This window comes from Apium graveolens, chromosome 11, assembly GCF_009905375.1.
Source record: "Apium graveolens cultivar Ventura chromosome 11, ASM990537v1, whole genome shotgun sequence".
Taxonomy (NCBI): domain Eukaryota; kingdom Viridiplantae; phylum Streptophyta; class Magnoliopsida; order Apiales; family Apiaceae; genus Apium; species Apium graveolens.
In genome coordinates this window covers 12,970,524-12,992,104 of record NC_133657.1, presented here as the reverse complement: position 1 = coordinate 12,992,104, position 21,581 = coordinate 12,970,524, and the positions used below count along the sequence as shown (strand labels likewise).

Here is a 21,581-nt window from a genome sequence, read left to right as displayed (position 1 = left end):
ACTGTACATCCTCCACGACGAAACGCTCCCTTCGTCAAAATCCAACCTCGCCATGGGCTCAATTTCCAACCAGAAGCATGCAACTTCAACCAACAACTATCGTGTTTTAGCGTCATTTTGTCGTAAAGATAATTCGGCAGCAACAAACATCAACATGTCCAATTGGATAGAGAGCTACAACCCTTTAAACAACACCTGGCACCGCATTAGTTCAATCCCAGGACTGATCGAGAACCATACCTTAAAGGGTTTTGCAATGGTCTCTTTAGGTGACTCGGTTTACATAATTGGTGGTCGTCTTTGTCATAAAGAAGTATGTCATGAGGCTGATGAAAATATAGAACTTGATCTTGAAGTTTTACCATCTGTGCTATGTTACAACGTCCGTGAAAATGTGTGGTCTAAGTGTGCACCTTTGATGCTTCCCAGGTTCGATTTTGCAAGCACGACTTTGGATAATAAAATCTATGTGGCTGGAGGGCAGTATTCGTTAGGAAGCGCACGAGGGACGTCATCGGCCGAGGTTTATGACCCGGCATTGGATCAGTGGAAGCCATTGCCTAGCATGAGCACTATGAGGTACAAGTGTGTGGGAGTGACCTGGCAAGGAAAAATTCACGTGGTAGGGGGATTTGTTGGAGGAGGGGACATGATTGGTAGTCCAGGACCATACATTATGGAGAGAAGCTCTGCAGAGGTATTTGACACTGTAACTGCTAAGTGGGATTTTGTTCCGAGAATGTGGGAGTTAGATGTACCTCCTAATCAAATCGTTGCCATCAACGAGAGGCTATTTAGTTCAGGGGATTGCTTTAAAGTATGGAAGGGGCACATTGAGGTGTTTGATGGGAAGCTTAATATGTGGAGTGAAGTCCACGGATCAAATTCGTACAACTTATCAGGGTCTCCGATTGCCACATCAGACACCAGCGAAGATGATTGGCCACCAGTGCAACGGTTATACCTCACCATGGCACCAATCGAGGACCAGTTGTACTTCATAGTTGGTTACAGGATGGCAGGTGAGGTGCCAAAAACGAGTTCCAAAGTCCATGTATTCAACACGTTAGCAAACGGGGATGGTTGGAAAAGCTTTGCGCCTTTGGAAGAGGAAGGGGAGAAGGAACTTTGTTGTCACTGCTGCGTTCTTAAACAGGTTTAGCACATAGAGAACCCTATGATAATTATAAATTTATGTACTTGGCGGTTTCAAACTATTTTACTCCTCGACTTGGTAGAATAAAGAAATGATATGTAACATACTTTGAAATGAAGCAACCTTTTATATCATCCATATTTATAATTTAGCCGGCCTTTAAACTTTTAAGTGCAACGCAGAAAGCAGGTGCTGCCATGTTGAAGAAAGAATTGTTGGGTGTAAGAGACTAGCACGATATGCATCCTTGTTATTATAGTTAGTTCAGGGTATGGCAGTATGAGTTATTTACATTGGTGTATAATAAACACACTATAATTCATTTTCTTCCGGGGTATATACCGGGGTTGCTTAGCTTGATATGAGAAGTTAGATTGTTAGAATAAGCAGCAAATTAAAGTTTTGAGCTGTTTCTCGAGTGAATTATTGTGAAGTTTTAGGGAACAAGAAGACAAATGGTAGCAAATGTATGATACGTAGTGGCATAGTCCAAGAGAGTAATATAAGTGGGATATAAGATTTGACGAGGCCAATGGCCAGGGGCGGTACTAACTAGAAACCCGAAACAATTGAACGTAGTATATGCGCTTGCATAGTTTTGTTTGTGTAGTTCTCTCCCAAAATTTTGTTTTATTCAGCCTTTATATGGTCTACAAGAAAGAAAGAATAACCCACGTAGATTTCGAGTTACTCTAACGGCCTGGCGACGGAGTTGAATTTTGGATAGAATCACAGTCGAATACAATAAAGGTAATAGTTGATGGTATGGTGTTTATACAATGATCCGAGTTGTCTGGGGACGCAACTCTCTAAGGAACTAGTACATTCACGAGTCCGTTGTCGATGGGTATGATCAATACTGAAGAAGGGTGGAACTGGAATCTGATTGTCTGGTGGCAATTCAAGCAATTTATAACTTAGTTCTGATGGTATCGTCAGTGCTATTGTTATTGAAGAGTGTCGCATCATAATTTCTAGGGCATCATGATCATTTTCGGATCGAGTGTTCAATGAGTTACATTCATGTCTGCTGACTGATTTAGCAAATTATCAAACGGCTTGCATTCAAATGTATATAGAAGTTACTAAGAATTAATAAATATATTTTTTTGTGTGATATTCGATTACACAAATCAATCAGTAATCACACCATAAAATTTTTGGATTGCATGTTGCTATGATGCATGAGCAGTTGGATGAATAAGCAAGTAAACGACCCTAGACTATATATAATTTTAATTTAATTAGTATGATTCAGCAAGATCAATTTAGCACAAGTATTAAAAAAAGAAGGGGGTACCAGTGAGATGAGACATGAAAGAGGCTAATAAAACAAGAAGGCACAACTACTCCTGCTCTTGATTCGTGAAGACTGACTACTACTCTCGATTCTTTAAATTTCTATAACACTTACTACCATAAAACCTATGTAAATTAATACTCGATTAATTAATAATCTCTCTAAATTAATAATTTTGTCCGGTCCCGACTTGGGCCAGTTCAAAAAATGATCAATTTCGATAAGATAATAAGATAATAATTTTTTTGAAAACCCTGTATAAAAATATGGTCCCAATAAAACTATAAATTAATAATTCCCTTATATTCATAAAAATATAGCTATTACATCTTTGTAAAATATGATTCAATTGTAGTTTGCTTTTCAGTGTATTTGATATTGTACCTTGACTAACTTTTAGATGAATCTTTTTGAGTGCAGGATGAATTTTCTCTTTTATATTCACATAATGCTTTTCTTGCTTCATCCGTCATTGTTGATTTTGTGACACCTTTTAGATGAGAAGTCATTGTTTTGTTTGTATAATTTTTCCCCCAATCTAGTATATACAGTATATATAATATATTTTATGACTACACATACATTGAATACTTTCTATGTAAAATACAATGAATTAAATTAATTCATGTACTTTGAATTTTCCTAATATACATTGAATATTTTCTATGTAAAATACAATGAATTTAACTTATACACTACATGGACTTTGAATCTAATATATTGTACATTACATTGACTTTCTAAATTCATATACATTGAATTAATTGAATTAAGTATAAAATATAAATTGTACAATTCATTTTATTTAAATTTATGTGAATAAAAATTTAATCAAAAGTTAATTTTGTTTGCTACCGAAAATTCTCTATAAATTAATAATTATTAATTTATCGATTAATTAATACCTCTCTAAATTAATAGAATTCTCTGGTCCCAACTATATTAATTTATAGAGGTTTTACTGTATTCTCTCTTTCTTATGTGTGTTTTATATATAGGTTTCTTCAAGAGAGGGTCACACTTCTAGAGATAAAGTAGCTATTAGCCTACTAGATTGTTTTGATATTAGCATTTCTATTAAATTTATACTAGTAGTAGTATCTGTGTTGAATCCATCTCCTTTTGTCCTTTTCTCTCCTGCTAACTTTAATTATTTATTTTAGGGTTTAATGGCCTTTTGAGCTTCAAGGTTTACACCGATATACTCATCTGTCATGTATTTCAAAAGTGTTTTTTTGACATTCAAGTACTCAGAACATATACTTTTAACCTTAAATCAGGAAAAAACTGAAGTACCGTGAAAAAAAACCTGGCGTAAAACATGCAGTTTTTAGCCGAAAATATGAGAAGTTTGTCATGTGACCCCTTCCTCCAGCTACATTATACTAGCTTTGGCAAATGTAAAACTAAAGCGAAGATACATTTCCTTTCTTGCATTTTTTTATTCATGTAATTTTGTAAGATTACACTGAAACAAGGTGGTTGCTATCAAAACCACATGTATTCAGTACAATTTATTACTGACCATCCATTTAGTAAGGTCCTCTTTGAGACTGTCATCATGTTCACATGTTTCCAACTTCTTGCTGATTTTTGTAAAAATGTCAATTCACTGTAAAACTAAGAGGAGACAAGATTATAATCAAGTGTCACCCTTCGGTTTCTTTACAATCATACAACAGTTGTAGCTAAACCTGATCGATTACTGAAAAGTTTCTCTACTCCTTTGTTTATCAGTGTTAAAATTTCAGACGTTGATGTTATTAGAGTTGTCTAATACTTTATAGTTGTTTCTTCTTCTATTTTCTTCTGTATTTACTTCCGAACTCAATATATGTCATTCCTTCGGGTTCCACTTGTATGTATTAACTAGTCATGGTAGCGAGTGTAAATTTTTTGAGGATCAATGTAAAGTATCTCAAATTTTCTTTAGTATGTGTTGCTTCTAACAAAATGTTTGTGATTGTTTGATTCAAGGTATACTCCAGTGCATTATCTTTTTTCACTGGTATGTAGCTCAAGATAACTTCTGGTATTTAATTAATTACACCCTATAAACTGTACGTAACCTTTGATATTAGGCCGGAGGTTTGAAATTCCTTCTGATTATTATTTCTTCAGAAATGGCCGCGGGAATGAAAAAGCAGAACTTGCTTATAAAATGTTTACCGGGGTCCTTGACACCCTATAGCTCCATTACTAATTTCTTCCATGTAACTTTGGATTATAAAATACAATAATTCGATACTTTTCTGTGCATTTGCAGATGAGAATTTATGCAAAAGGCGTTTCTGTGTTAATGATGGGAGAAGAAATCCCAACCTTCATTGAGCATCCTGCATCCTGCTGAGTTTACTTCTCGGCCTTGCAACTCCAATGAAGGGTGTCAAGAGGGTTATCAACACCGTTTGATATGACGTGGCTTGACATCCTTATTAGCACTCCATTAGAGTTGATGGATGTCATGGGTGTGCCAAATAAGTTAATTAGGGGTGCCAAAAGTTGGCATTCTATAATTTCAACGTGATTCCGTGCATAAAATATCATTTCTCTAATATATTTTTATTAAACATTTTTTTAATTAAATTAATGAAATTGACATCTCGGGATGATAACCACCAGAGTGTTTTTTGAAAAAAAAAATGCTAAAAGTTACATGAAATAAAGAGAATTTAAAATATAATATTTTTGATTTTGTGTCGAAAATAGACACACTTGAAGTTGCTCTGATGAATATAACAGAGTTTTTGGTGTTTAAAATCTTAGATGTATATACATGCAATCAACAGTTTGGTAATGCTACCAATTCAGAGGGAGAATTATACTGTATTAAACTAATTTGAAGGTACCATCAAGTCCCGTGTGATTAGGTGCATTGTATCTTGGAGGTGACTTTTAAAGTTGTAGTACTATCCCCTCTCTCCGTGTCACCTATCTCAAAATACAAGTTCTCTCGCTTTTTTACTTGAAATCATAGATAACATACCTTTTTCTAAAAATTTTCTTGAATTAAAATTTAATATATATATATATATATATATTTATTAAAAAAAAGTTGAAAACTGATTTATATAGCTATTCTTTTAATTCATTTTGGAAAAACATTAAAAATACGGTATTTTGAGACGAGGAAATATTATTTATCACTCTTCACGAACAGTTATGAACTAGAAAGACATGAGAAGTTGATAGCATTTTTATGGACTTCATCTCATTTACAAGTTTTTTTTTGTCAGTATCTTAATTACAAGTTAAAATATAAATGAACGATAGAAAAATGTTTAAGATGTTCAAGTATTATATAAAAAGACAATTTTTGTAACCATTGAAAATTGTAGAATTTAATTTTTAATTTGAAATAGAACTTGAAAACAAAACTGTACATCCTTTATAATTTAAAATGCTTGTCAAACAAAAAATGTTAAAGTAATGTATTAATTTAGAACTTTATAATTTAAGCAAAACTGTACATCCTTTATAATTTTCTGCTTTTGCAACTCTAAGAAAATAATGTACTGTTTTCATGAATACTTTTAAATCTCTCTAAAGAAAAAATAAATTTCAAAAATATTGATACATGTTAAAGTATTACGAGAATACTCTTAAAATTTGAGAAGTCCTCAGGCTCAAACAACCCGTCAACTTTATTCTGTGACTTAGTTTGTTTATTCATGCATTTCATTTTGTTGGTTTCAAATATCCTGGAAAAAACAAAATAAACCCTGCCATTACAGAAGCTTAACATTTAAAACCCATCAGGTTTCTTTGATATCTATATATGCACGGATTGTTTCTCAGGTATGCCTCGTGGTCGACAAGATTCTAACCCTTTCGCTGATGAAGACAGTTATAACCCATTTTCGGTATTATTCAACATTTGAAATCCCTCAAAGCTTTCTGTTAGGAATGCATGTGCTTTTTTGTGCTTATTAATGCCTTGCTTCTAGTTGATTACAAAACATTACCTCTCCTCCTTGAAAGCTTTGTTGAATGTTAACTTCTTCAAATTGGAGGTGCTTCTTATGCACTTGTAATTTTGTTTAAAATGTCAATAGAAAGGTTTGAAAAAATATATTAGTTACTATTTTGATTAATAATCACGATTGAAATAAATTGATAAAGATGGCACAAACAAACTCAAATAGCTAGATTGTTAAGGTTTTCAATATAAAGTATCTATTAAACTACAATTTCAATGCTTGTTTTTTGATTATATATTTTTTATTTCTTGAATTTGTATCTGTAGAATCATTTGTTTTCTTTGTCCTGAAAAATTCTTGCATGCTGAGGCTATCTATGTCACTAATTTGGTTACTTTCTCTGGCGCTTCAAATTTTTAGTTGTTTCGATGATTTTACTTTGGACATAAATATTTTTAGGGTCACCTACCCCGTTGATTCTGGATTTCTTATTATACTATGCAGAGTCCTGGACATGTTTCCTCAGAGAATTCAAGGTTAAAACCACTTCCTCCAGAACCTGTCGATTATAATCGTGATGGGACAGTCGAGATTCCTCTGGATAGTTCCAAGGTATTTTATGAATATTCAATGTCTGGATGACCCGATATGCCTTTGTAATTCATTAATGCTGCATAAACCATAAGGCCTCATTTCAAATGTAGGATCTCAAAAAGAAGGAGATGGAACTTCAAGCAAAAGAGAATGAACTGAACAAGAGAGAACAGGTATATCTTTTTCATTTTCTACAAGGTAGCCGCGAACTCGGCATAATTTCACTCATAGAGACATTCAAAATTTTGTCAGATGTTCGATTATGCTTTGTGCTATTTTTAAGATGAGTTATGTACATATTATTGTGTTAGTAGAACTGCAGCGATTTATATTTGCTGACTGCTGACCATTGTATAAAAAAGTACAGATTCAATATTACATGCTTAATTTACCTTGTATGTTTCTTTTAGTTTACTATGAAATCGCCTTAAGTGTGCTCATGTACTTATGCTCACTATATTGCATTCTAGTTTACTAAATTTTCAAATATTACTTATAATGTGGAGACTTTTGTTTTTGTGCAATGCAGGAACTTAAAAGGAAAGAGGATGCTATAGCTAGAGGTAATTCTGTTTTCTGCTATCTGTATCTTAGGAGCTGCAGCTTTAAATATTTCCTGAGCTTTGTTGTTTTGGCAGCTGGGATTGTTTTAGAAGAGAAAAATTGGCCTCCATTATATCCCATCATCCATCATGATATTCCAAACGAGATTCCAGTTCATTTACAGAAGTTGCAGTATGTTGCGTTCAGTACATATTTAGGTAATGCTAATTGATCAGATTATCCAATGTATAATTTTCCAAATTCTATTATTACTTGACTACTTGTTCATACACTATAAGATTATGTACTGTACTTTTCAATTTTTACATGGATTCCTCAATCAAGTGATGAGCTCATTTTCTTGGAGGTTCAAAGAATCTAAGGGTGATATTATTGTGAGGGTACTCCTAGTTTTTGTAGTGAATCTCTCAAACTACATCGCCTGATTTTCTTATAAAACTAAAGGGTAACATGCAAATAATAATGACATCAAGAAACCAACAAAAATCAAAAACTTCATGGGTATCTGATTTGTGCTGATAAAGTTTAATTTGAGCCCATGAGATATCACCTCTTTACAACGTCTCAAACTCAAGGTGCCGTCCAATCTTGATAATAAAAACATCGGAATTTCTATGTATTATATATTTCTATTGTTAAAGAGTATAAGATGGTGTTGAGGCCTTCCTTTAATCCCTTAAGGTTTTAGACGGCCGGTTACTTAATACCCAGCTCTTCCCTTTTTTTACAACAAATGGTCCCCTGTTATAAGCCAGGTCAAGGTGAAATGCATGATAAATTAGTTCTGTTAACCCGATTTCGATCTAGATTAATTGCAAACATTTAGTGAGTTTATGGATATAGTGTACAGATTTTAAATGATATCATCTCTGCAGGTTTGATTTTATGCCTCGTATGGAACTTTGTTGCGGTTACTGTTGCATGGAGCAATGGCAAAGGTATCGCTTTAAATGTACAAGAACTCTGCTGGTGGTACATCACAATTTTGAATACTAATTTCAAGTTATTCAATGTTTCAGGCGTACAGATTTGGTTACTTGCCATCATCTACATCGTATCAGGAGTTCCTGGAGCTTATGTGTGTTGGTATCGTCCACTTTATCGTGCTATGAGGTATACAACCATAAGTTCCATTGTATTTACGATAAGTAATCATAAGTAATAAAAATATTCGATACCTATGAAATTTGAAGTGCCCGACTTCAAACATTGCTTTTCAGAAAAATGCTTCTCATCATCAGGATGATTGACAGTAAATACTTATTTTTGGCAATGTAATTATTTTAATGTGAGATCTTCTTTAACTGAGATTGTAAATTTAGATAGTTCTTTTCATTAGAGCATATGCATAATATTTGGTCACTTAATCTTTCGGTCATTGTTTTGACAGGACTGATAGTGCTCTAAAGTTTGGCTGGTTCTTTTTGACTTATGTGGTAAGCACTTTTCTGCTTTGGTTTTCATGGTCACATTTCTTCTCGAGGACTCGCTAATTATGTTTCTCGGTGCAGTTTCACATTGCCTTCTGCTGTTTGGCTACAATTGCTCCTCCAATTATTTTCAAAGGCAACTCTCTCACGTAGGTTTTGTTTGATATGATGGGGAACTCGACTTTTGAATTTTTATATAGAAATATTAGAAGGCTATGATGTCACTGTGTGGGTTTTCCATTAACATCGATAATCAGTATAATCTGAAAGTGAAAGCAATTCATGTTCTGAATTATGTGTGACAGTGAAATGTTTTTGTTCTATTACTAACATTCCTGGTGCTGTTTTTTTTGCATTACACAGAGGAATCTTGCCAGCAGTCGATTTGTTTAGTTATAGTACTCTGGTTGGGGTAAGTTATTCTATAGTCTGGACAAGTGAACGTTCTATACGTGCAGATCATATTAATTATATGATTTTTTTAAATCTAAACATTCGATGATTTAACATGTCTATATTTTGTTATTGTCATCCCTATATTGGAGGCTGGTCTTGTTGAAAAATAACTATAGTAGTTCCAAATGAAAAAAAAATGAGATTAAGCAGAATATGTGAATACAATGGTTAATTGATGAACTCTGGAAGTAGGTGTACCTGAGCAATATAACTTTTTTCCCCTAGATTAAAAGGATGAATCAATTTCTTCATTCTTTTTAAAATTGGGTAAATGATGCTTCGTCTTTTATCAACGGCAGGTGTTTTATTTTGTGGGATGTGTATTTTTTGCCATAGAATCACTGACAAGCATCTGGGTTATTCAGGTCAAGCATCCTCACTGTTTCAGTTGCCTAGTTTTTTCCATCCCCTAGCTCCTTTTGAAAACTCTTGTATTTATGAATTATGTGTTTTTTTCCTGAAACGTGCTTTTATGAATTTTCTCGATGCAGCAAGTCTACCTGTATTTTCGAGGTAGTGGCAAAGCTGCAGAGATGAAACGTGAAGCCACAAGAACAATGGCTGCTGCATTATGATACACTGGCCTACTATTCATTTAGATAGCAGCTTCTGGGGACTCTCTTTGTCCGGGTTGATTGTACTTCTGTAGTCACTCTTTTCACAGGCCTATACTGAAGAATTTAGTACCAATCAAACTCATCTGGCAAATTAAATATTGTTTACGTAGAAATGATCCCTGAGCTGCATAATGGAGTTTAGGCACTTGATTGCCATTAAGAAGTCATAGACGGGTTTTTCAAATTAGAGACTCTATAGAAAAGCTGAAGAGGGGGGGGGGGCACCAGATTGTAGAGGATTCAATTCATCCTGTGCTGATTCTTACCATATCTGTGGTACTGTAAAGACAAGCACAACAGCCATTTCATATTTTTTGGTAAGTCTAATTACCAAGCTTGGTTTTAATTCACATAGTACTCGTAAAATCCCAACTGAACTGCAGATAAGCGTCAAGCATTTTGTGATTATCCACAAAATCAAGTTTTACGAGACTGAACCCAACTGTTAGTACTATATCATACTAATACTCTAACCAATAATTTAGAGGTTCAGTAGATAAATATAGTACTCATTTTTTTAAGTGATGTGATTTATGTGTAATACTAATGATTTACATCATCAATCGACACTGTATTTATATTGAACCACAATAAAAATAAATAATTGTAAATCAATGTGAATAAATTCCACTCAAGTTTCGGCTAAAGAGAGAGACGAAAGAGAAGCTGATATAGAGTATGTAATGAATCCTTTATTAGAATTATATTTGCCAGCAACATTGCAAGCCACATAAATATAGAGCAGTACATGTAGTTTGAAATTTAATTCAAGATGAAGAGGGGCGCCCATATATGTTCCAGTACTTGCCTGAACTTGAAAGCATTGCGTCTGACTTTAATTAAATTGGAGGACCGCAAATTGTGCTCCTGCCATTGCAAATACAGATGAGGGGGTAGCAGAAGGCCACCTAAGTTCCAGCTCAATTGTATACAACTACTTAAAGCCACGTGTACGGCCCTGGTGTCTTGAGTAAAGTCGAGCATAATGCATACACCTCTTTAATGGGTCGTCAACTCCAGGAACTACTACAGTTGTAACATGCAAGTATGGAACAATTGAATCTTTTGAATTAGATGTTTTGTCAACTCTTCCAAACCAGCTTTTGGAGTATCCGGATTTACTATATACTCTACTCCCTGTAAATGAAGATGATTACACCAAAATGGCGATATAGATATTCAAGACAAGTAGACAACTGCACAATGCCCTACTGGTTTTTGGTGACATCCGAATCTCCTAAACATCACATCTATAAATTTATAAAAATTCATAAGATTGTCTTTCACGAGAATCGGAATTATTTGGTTGACATATCAATTTGCAAATTATCAGGCGATTAAAAATTGGATAATTTGACAGTGATTTATCAGAAGTTGAACAAATTTTTGACCTGAGTGATTTATCGGAATTGACCGATTTTTATAACCATGATATTGTCGATGAAACTTTATTGAAGCTTTAAAAAAATGGTATGGAAGTCTTAAGGTAAAAGTTTTGGTCTTAAAAACCACGAAGCTACATTCGCTTATGATTTGCACAAGCATGTTTTTCTTAGATCTTAAACATTAGACTAAGAAATTCACAGGATTCTTTTTGAACATTAAGCCCCCAAAAAGTCTTGTTATTTTTTTTTCCAAAACTTTACTCGTCAACTGCTAAATTTATTATGGCTGTATGGGAGAACTCGCCCACAAAAGATAAGATTTTTGGTCAACTATTATTATAATGTATTTCCTTGTGTTCATTTTCATTGGTGGTTGGATGTCATCAATCCACAGCTTATTACATGTTGCCTATATAAGCACGAGAAATGAAGAACCATCTAACTATCCAAGTTGGAGCTAGCTGATCACATTACTTGTTGTATATATAGTAGTACTAATAGTGAAGGCTCTCCTTACAAGTAAAAATGGTGTGTTTCTGCTTTCTCGTAGATCAGACAAAGAAAGTGAGAAGATGCAAACCAGTAGCTGGGATATGTTCAAGGTGCGGCGGAGGAGCAAGCGTTGCTGATATGAAAACAGAAACCAGGTTCTGCCATGTCCCTTTTTACTGGAGGTCCTGGAAAGCCATAATGTGTACCTTCTGCGGTTCCATTCTTAGGTCCTACCATTGATCCACCAGCATTAAGGAACTACCCAACCATCCACCGAAAACCAAACATATCTGGTATATCTCACTCTCGAAGGAAGTATAACATGGACATCAGTCAATATCTAACTTTATCGTCAGTTTCATTTGAATCTTGTACTTCTAGGCCAGTTGAATTTTAAATACTCCTTGGTGCATATTATGTTGCTATATATGCATGTAATTTGCTTCATTGAATTTAAATGAAATCTTGAACTACTTCCTTCCTTAATTAAGATTGAACTTTCTATAAAGAACGTTTGATGTTATCACCGAGATATCAAAGTTGCATACACTTTCACTCCTAACTCCTAAGCTTATTCCCAACGGTTTGTTAATGAATAAAACACAGTGATTTGACGATTTACAAAGTTACGTTTAATCACAAGGATGAAAACTAAAGCATGATCATACAACATTAGTAGTTAGGTTTTTTTCCTGACAAACGACCAGATTACATTTTAGCTTTAAATTAAAGGGCGAAACAAGAAAAGATGACGCTACCTTTTGAAGTTATTCTCGTGTGTTATTCTTGTTTTTTGTTCATATATATTTGCTGGCGACAAAGGATGTTGGTGAGCATTAACTTCACAATGAGCAGCTAAAATAAGTTGATAAACAAAAAACAACTGGAGAGTAAAGATGACAGCTAGGAGTCATGGATATTCAGGATTGACAGGGATGGAGCAGTATTAACTGCATAAGCAGTAAATTAGGAATGGAATGCCTAAATGCATGCTGTTGTAGTGAATAGCAATGCCCAACTGAGACAACTTCACAGAATTACGCGGTGTAATGTTTCTTTGTAATTTTATAGTTGTTGGTTGGGGGTAATTTATTACTCCATCTGTCCAATTTATCCGTTTTGTTTGACTTTTTACGGTTAAATTGACCTAACTTTTGACTGAAAATTTTATATATTGGATTATCGAAAGTATTTATAAAAATTATATCATTTGAAAGGATTTTTAATGTACTTTAATATGTATTTTTCATTTTTTCAAAATAATGAAAAAATAAATTTTTATTTACGATCAAAGTTCAGTCAATTTAACCATCAAAAGTCAAACAAGACAGATAAATTGAGACGGAGGGAGTATATAATTTTTGCCGCATTTAACCTACAATTTTACTTGTAATAATGATGACATGCTTCCATAGTTCCATAGTCGTGTGGAATAAAAATTAGGGTTCGTTAATATTTAATGTTAAAGTCTGTGAACTTCGAATTTTAATAATTATACTCACAGGGTTATCAGATATAGTAATCAGATCCCTCAATCAATCTGGTATCAGAGTTAGAAAATAGGCCGAACCTGAAGATGAACTGTAAAAACATAATTCATAACCATTGTAAATAGTAGCAAGCATGAAAAATAGTAAAATTTACTGTAACAAATAGTAGGGAGCATTAAAAGTTGAGTGGAACAAAGTTCAAAATTTCGGAATGAATAGTAACCAATGAATAGTAACCGATGAATAGTGAAAATTGAATAGTAATTATGAATATGAATAGTAAAAATATTAAAAATTTGAAAATTAAATGAGACCTCCAGCAAAATTACTAAGAGATAATAATAAAATTTATAAATCTAAAATAATAGCAAATCTATTAATTTATTTTATAGTAGAAAATAAAGAAACAAAACAAATGTGTAAGAAAAATCTATATAAACAGCTAATTTATTTATATAAATATAATAAATAAATATTTGATTAATGGAAAATTATAAGTTAGAAAGTATTAAAATGATAGCAGATAAAAAGTTTACTTTTAATAAAGATATAAATCAACATATTGAAAGTTGTAAAATAAGTATGCAAATAATAAATAAAAAATTAGATATTATAGCTAGGTTACTAACAATGTTGGAAGAGAGAGATGAAAAAATTAGAAGACTGGAAGAAGAAAATCTTTTAATAAAATGAGAAAAATTTATTAAGGAAACTAATGTAGAAATTCAAATAAAAGACTTAAAAGAAGTATTAACTGAACAATATAAATTAATAAATGATTTAAGACAAAAAATTAAAAAATGAATTGGATAGATCCAAATGCAATAATTAGAAATAATAAAAAAAAATAAAACTTTTAATAAAAAATCAAGAAAAATTAGAAATAAAACTAGATAAATTGCATGAAAGAAAAAATAAAATTGAATGGACAACAGAAAATAAGGATGAAATAATAAGATGTTATCAACAACTTGGAAATATGATAATAACATTTAGAAATAATAAACTAAGAATACAAAGACTTAGAAGAATAATTTTATCAAGTAATATAACTGGATAATAATACGGTTCGAAAAAACGTTATTGGAAAAATCAAGTGAATAACAAGATATATATTATCAAATGGATGAATACGAAGAAGGAACATCACAAACTCTAAGTTTTAAACCGTATATATATAATCAAATTCAAAGTGAAACAGAAGAACTAATAATAAAGAAGATATTCAAAACTTCATATTTTGAAAGAAATAAAGAAGTTAGATATATAGCTCAAAAACATGAAAATATAATAGATATAGATACGATAAATGGAAAAACAAAAATAAATTTAATAACAGATGGTTTGATAAAAAGAGAACAATCCAAATTAAAACAAAAGGAAGCAAATAAACTAAAAAATATTTATTTTGGAGCAATAGAATTTACAATAATAGCATATTTTCAGAAAAATATTGATACTCCTATACAGATTTATGTACTATACGATAGAATAATAGGAAATATACAAGATTCATTAATAGCAGTAGTAAAAAAAAACTTGATATATCAGAAATTAAAATTTATAATACAACCTGATTTTAGCATATCATTAAGAGATGAAAATAAAGAAAGATCTTTAACATTATATTATAAATTAGATGGAATAAAAATGCAAAAGGGAAGTAAAGTAATTAGTATAGAAACTAAAATAGTTTATGCTATGACTGGAAACCATCATGTAAAGAAACAAACGGAATTAGGAATAATAGTACCAAAATTATACAACGATATATTAGAAAAAATTGAACATAAAGAAGAATCTCAAATAACAATCCCAGAAGAATTTACAATAGACTTTAGTAATAGACAAATAATTCCAACACAAAGAATTAAACCAATATTAGAAAGATCTAAATTAAGTTTTAGAAGAGAACAAAATCCTATAAAATTAATTAGATCAATGAGTATGACTAGTAGAAAATTAGATTTAATAAAATTACCATGTTATGAATCAGATAAATTAAGAATAAAAATAATAATATTTAATGGAATATTTGCCAAAGAAGTCATAACACAAATAAATACTGGAGCAACAAAAAGTCAAATACATATAACTGAAGTTGACTCAAACAAATGTGAGGAAATAGAACCTCAAATAATAACTGAACCAAATAGTTCGAGAGAAACAATAATAACAAAAGGTATAAAATTAAGATTAAAAATTTTAGACTTAGAATATAATATAAGTCTAGGAGTGATAGAAAATGACGTTAGTTATCAACTATTATTAGGAATGGATTTCTTAAATGAAATAAAATATAATATAACAAATGAAGGAATAGAAATAAGTGATCAGAATAAATTAAGATTTATAGAAAGAATATGAACCCTGAACATGATATAAACAACAAGAAAGATGAAATAGAAACTATTAATAAGATAATAAAAGAAACATTAATTATGTCTCAAGAAAAAGAATTATAATACTTAAAAGAAAAAGAAAAACTAGAGGAAGAAGTAAAAGAATTAGAGAAAATAAAAGGTAAGAAAAGAAAAACATAGATAATTGAAGGAGAATGGAGAAAACGAGTTTATAAATATGAATAATACTGAAAACCAAATAAAAGATATTTGGAACGAAATATTTATAAAAGAAAGTTTAAACGCTATATTGAAAAAGATGGAAGAAAATTAAGAAATTAATAGAAAAATAATTAAGGAAGAAATAACAGCATTATGGAATATGTCAGAAATCCCAATCTTTAAACAAATATTAGATAAGTTAACTTTAATACAAAATAGTTTATAATAAAATAAAGAAAAGAAAATAATTAAAGACGACACCGAAGAACCAGAAATAGTACCTATAACGGTAATAGGAAGAACTAAAGAACCTATATTAATGGATATAAGCAAATCGAAACCTAAAATGACTATAGGGGTTAAAAGAGCAATAAATGGTTTAGTAGAACTTCATAAATTAGGAAAATTCTAAAAGAATGTCTATAACAGAACAAAGTGATATAACATTTCTTAAAAAACATGGAAAAGAGTTAATGAAAAAAGAAAGACAAAAATATGAACCTATAAAATAAGAAATGAGAAAAGATGAATTAGAAGAATTAAGAAAAGAAAATGCTAAATTAAAAACTAAAACCAATATAGAGTGGTTAAATAAATATAAATTTTATAAAAGAAAATATAAAACCCAAAAGAAAGAACTAAAAGAAACAAGGTTAGAAGTACTAAATGTATTAAAATAAATAGATAATTTAAAAAATGAGATAAATCAATTAAAGATAGAATTAAAAGGAAAGGAAAATATTAAGTATAGTAATCCAGAAACGAAAGAAGAACAAGGTGAGAGTAGTAATACAAGTGAATCAGATAGTAATCTAGGAGAAGAAGGATTAAACTACTTAGAAGAATCAGATAATGAGGAAAAGGAAATGATAATAAAAGAAAATAAAGAAATATTAGAAGCCCTTGGAAAAACCGTAAATGCAATCATAACAAATGAAGAAAAAAGCGATGAAAGTGATATAGAAGAAAGAGAAACTTCACATAAACAAATAAATTATGAAACTGAATAAGATAATATAATGGATGAAGATGCATACCCAGAAGAAGAAATAGGAGATCATATAATAACTAAAAATAATATTAAGATGCCAGGAAATATACCTATAGGACAACAAAATGAAGTACAAGATTTCATGGGATCAATAAACCAAGGAATAAATATAAATGTATATTTTCTAGATTTAGACAATGTCTACGATGATCAAGAAATAAGTAGAAGAAAAAAATATTGAAATTTAGGGATGTATATAGCCTTAATGAATTCAAAAATATTGAAGATCTGGATTATGTTTTGAATTAATATCAAAAATAATTGTAGGAAAAGCAGCATTTTGGTTAGAAAATATTATTTATGAATTAAAGGGACAAGTGAGAACATATGCTAGAAGCTGGAAAGATACGTTAAACGCATTTCATATATTATTAAAAAGAGAATTTCTAGGAGAAAGATGGTTTGTACCTCAAGAAAATATAATAGTAGAAAGAAAATTAGAGATAACAATGTATCTAAATAATATGAAATGTTGTAGGATTAGTAAATTACCAGAATATACTATAAATTTTACTAAATTCTTTTATGAAGTTAAGGTTTTACCTAATGAAAGATTAGTATATCAACAACTGTATTATGATCATTTACCTTCACCTTATAATACCGAAATAACTAAAGAATATAATAATCTAGAACCTAAGGAAAATACATTAGAAGAGAGAATTAGATTATTAAGAGCATATTTAACTCGAAAATGTGAGGAATATTGAATTCAACAGAGAATTAAAAAGGATAAAAAACAAGGATTAAGAGAAATCTGTAATTTCACAGAGAAAAAATTAATATTTGGATGTGATAATCAAACTTATAAAATTAGAAAGAAATATAGGAAATATAGAAAAACAGATTATAATAATTAAAATGAATATTATAAAAAACAAAATAAAATCTATAGACCTTATAAACCATTTAATCGAAGATTTAAAAGAAGAAAATTTAAAAAATATAGAAATACTCCTGAAAATAGAAAGAGATTTAGATATAAAAGAAAGTTTAGAGAAAGAAATAAAACAAAAATAGCAGATTGTAAATGTTGGAATTGTAACGAAAAAGGACACTATGCAAATAAGTGTCCTAAATTACAACAAAAAGGAGTAAAATACACAGATACTACCGAATTAATAATGAAATTAGAATACATAAGAGAAGATAATAATAACTGGTATGATGAAGAAGTATTCTATATAAGTGAAACAGAACCAGAAGAAATAAATTATATAAATGAAAATGATAGTAATGATGAAAGTTTAAATACTGAATATAATAAAATGGTAGCTATATATATTGAAGCACAGGTAGAATATAAACCTACTAAATATATAAAACAAAAGATATTTATAGATAGCGGAGCAGATATTTGTTTAGCTAAACAAGAAGTATTTACTCAACACAAGTGGAAACGTACTAAAAATAGAATAATAGTTACATGATTCGATAACCATAAAAAAGAGATAGATATAATAGCAGAAAATGTAAGATTTATATTAGGAAAAACAAGGTTTAGGTTACCTATAATATACCAAGAAAATAATATGAAACAACAAATGTTATTAGGAAATAACCTTTTAGATTCTTTTAAAACTCAAATAATAAAACAAGATAGGATAAGTTTGTGAACACCTTGCGAAAAATGGATAGTATTAAAAAGAATAGTACCTGTAAAATCAATAGAAATAAGTAATATTAAAGCAGAAAGAAAAACTAATTTAGAACTATTAAAACAAAAATATTTAAAAGCCTTAGAAATAAATTTTGGAGAACATCCAATGAAGCTATGGGAAAAAGAAAAAATATACGCTGAAATAAAACTGATAAATCCTAATGATATAATTAGAAACAGACCAATAAGATATAGTCCAACAAATCAAAAGGAGTTAGAAGTTTAAATAAAAGAATTATTAAATTTAGGACTAATACAAGAAAGTAAAAGTCCGCATAGCAGCCCAGCGTTTTTAGTAAGAAATCATAATGAAGTAAAAAGAGGAAAAGCTAGAATGGTAATAGATTATCGAGAACTAAATAAAAAGACTATATTTGATGGATATTTCCTATCATATAAAAGAAATTTAATAAACCAAACAAGTAATAAAAATTGGTTTAGTAAATTTGATTGTAAAAGCGGATACTGGCAAATAAAATTAACTAAGGAATCTAGATGTTTAACAACATTTAGTGTACCACCAGGACATTATGAATGGATAGTACTACCATTTGGATTAAGAACAGCCCCACAAATATTCCAAAGAAGAATGGATAAAATATTTAGAGAAATGAATGATTTCATTCTAGTATATATAGATGATATATTAATATTTAGTGACAATTTAACAGATCATTCAAAACATCTAGATATATTTATTCAGACTATTAGAAAACATGGAATCCTATTATCAGAAAAGAAATCAGAAATATTTAAACACAAAATAGAATATTTAGGATATATTATAGATTCTAAAGGAATTCAATGACAAGAACATATTTCAACAAAAATAAAGAATTTTAAAAAAACTTTAGAAAACAAAAAAGAAGTACAACAATTCTTAGGAATAGTAAATTACGCTTCAGATTATATAAAAGACTTACCAAAATTAAGAAAACCACTACAAGATTTAATAAAGACAAATAAAACTTTTGAGTGGAAAGAAGATCATACAAATGCAATAAGAGTACTAAAAACAAAGATAGAAAATTTACATAAACTACGATTACCCAAAGATACTGATCAATTAGAATTATTTACAGATGCTAGTGACATAGGATGGGGAGGAGTATTAGTAGCTTTTGAAAAAGACGATATTGATAAAGAAAACCCTTTAATATGTGGATATGCAGCTGGAACTTGGAAACCCAATGAAAAGAATTATCATATTAATGAAAAGGAGTTATTAGCTGTAAAATTAGGAATTAAAAGATTTCATTATCATTTACTACCTGTAAAATTTGTTGTAAGAACATATAACACTCAAGTAAGATCATTTATATTCAATAAAATTGACCCTTTACCATAATTAAATAAGAGAAGAAATTGGCAAGCATTCTTTAGTTGTTATGATTTTATTATTAAAAATATATCAGGTACTAAAAATATTCTTGCAGATTTTCTTAGTAGAGAAAATGGACAGGAATAACAAGAATATTCAACCGATGGAAATGATACTAGAAGAAATCAAGAGGAAGAATGAACAAATTGCAACCTTGACCCAAGAAGTTAATAACCTCATAAAAAATATTGAAGGAGCTATCAAGGTTACCAAAAATATTACACCCCAAACTTTTGTATCAAGACTAGCTACAACTCCTATAATATCAACCCTTACCCAAACAGAAATATCCAAACCAGAACAATCAAAACCTCAAGTTTCTATATCAGACAGAATTAAATATCCAAAAGAGTATATAGAAGCCTTTGAAAAGATAACAAAATTTTATGACTACAAGTCCAATAATACCATCCTCAGAACTAGAAAGTTTAGTAAATATCCAAGGTATATCTGCAAAGAAGACGCTGATCCTAAAGTGGTAGAAAGCTTATTAATATTGGGATTTATTGATAAAATCATGATTGGTGAAACATTAAGAAGCATATCAAAACTTCCACCACTAATAGTTGAAAGCGTTACTGCAATGATGCAATCATATGGACCAGGAGGAATATATGGAGTACATGTATTTGATGCTTGTACCGATTTTGTAGGAACACCAATAATAATATGTCAGATATTCAAGTATGGTAGGAATACTACTATAGAACACGATAATACTAGTCTCAAGTCTCCTATGCCATGCACAATAGAAGGATTTCAAGAATGGATGTCAAATAAAAGAGCAATTGGATTATCAGTTCTCAAATCCAAACTTTGAAGATCTTATAAAAGGGAGGAAGGCATATGTATTAGGAACAAGTATGAAAGGAGACGTAGAAGAAATACTAACATTATACTATAATAATGATGTTTTGAAAACAGATACAAGTGATTTAGCAGGTATGCATAATAGGATAACAGGTGGAAATTACAATCATGCACCAAAAACCAAGGAGTTTTTTAAGGATATTATTACAGGACAAAGAAAGAAGACTGTAGTAGTTTTAAAACCCTTAGTAAAGGAAGGAGCATGTTCCAATCCTTTCGAGTAAGATTGTAATAATTCATGTTATTTCAACATGTAATATTAAAGTAATTTTATGGCCCAAACAAAGTTTGTTGACCATAACATATTAGAAAATGATTCTACGGCCCAATGGAAATTGGTGACTGTAATATATGATTCTACGGCCCAATGAAAATTGACGACTGTAATATATGATTCTATGGCCCAATGAAAATTGGTGACTGTAATATATGATTCTACGGCCCAATGAAAATTGGTGACTGTAATATATGATTCTACGGCCCAATGAAAATTGGCGACTGTAAAAACAACCAAAAATTATGGAATTCCAGACAAAAGACAAAAGACAGAAGACATCAAAAGGAGTGGATGAAATAAAAAGAGAAAGCAGGAAGAATAAAAGCACAGAAGAAAAGTTACAAAGTTGAAAAAGAATACAGAAGAAAAAGTTA

General features: G+C 30.6%; 3 protein-coding genes across 3 annotated transcripts; all 3 read left to right on the top strand.

The window, feature by feature from the left end:
• The first annotated feature begins 52 nt into the window (after nt 1-52).
• Nucleotides 53-1,290, top strand: LOC141695355 (F-box/kelch-repeat protein At1g16250-like). The gene has a single exon (XM_074499607.1). The coding sequence runs from the start codon at nt 53-55 to the stop codon at nt 1,160-1,162; it is 1,110 nt and encodes a 369-aa protein (XP_074355708.1). The 3' UTR covers nt 1,163-1,290.
• A 4,240-nt stretch (nt 1,291-5,530) lies between these two features.
• Nucleotides 5,531-10,378, top strand: LOC141696626 (secretory carrier-associated membrane protein 1-like). Its single transcript, XM_074500742.1, has 12 exons — nt 5,531-6,319; nt 6,881-6,988; nt 7,081-7,143; nt 7,500-7,533; nt 7,609-7,731; nt 8,410-8,472; nt 8,554-8,647; nt 8,925-8,970; nt 9,046-9,113; nt 9,328-9,376; nt 9,720-9,785; nt 9,912-10,378. Exons 1-12 carry the CDS (start codon nt 6,257-6,259, stop codon nt 9,993-9,995), a joined length of 861 nt encoding a protein of 286 aa, XP_074356843.1. The 5' UTR covers nt 5,531-6,256; the 3' UTR covers nt 9,996-10,378.
• A 1,469-nt stretch (nt 10,379-11,847) lies between these two features.
• Nucleotides 11,848-12,420, top strand: LOC141698007 (uncharacterized). Its single transcript, XM_074502596.1, has one exon. The coding sequence runs from the start codon at nt 11,948-11,950 to the stop codon at nt 12,152-12,154; it is 207 nt and encodes a 68-aa protein (XP_074358697.1). The 5' UTR covers nt 11,848-11,947; the 3' UTR covers nt 12,155-12,420.
• The last annotated feature ends 9,161 nt before the right edge of the window (nt 12,421-21,581 follow it).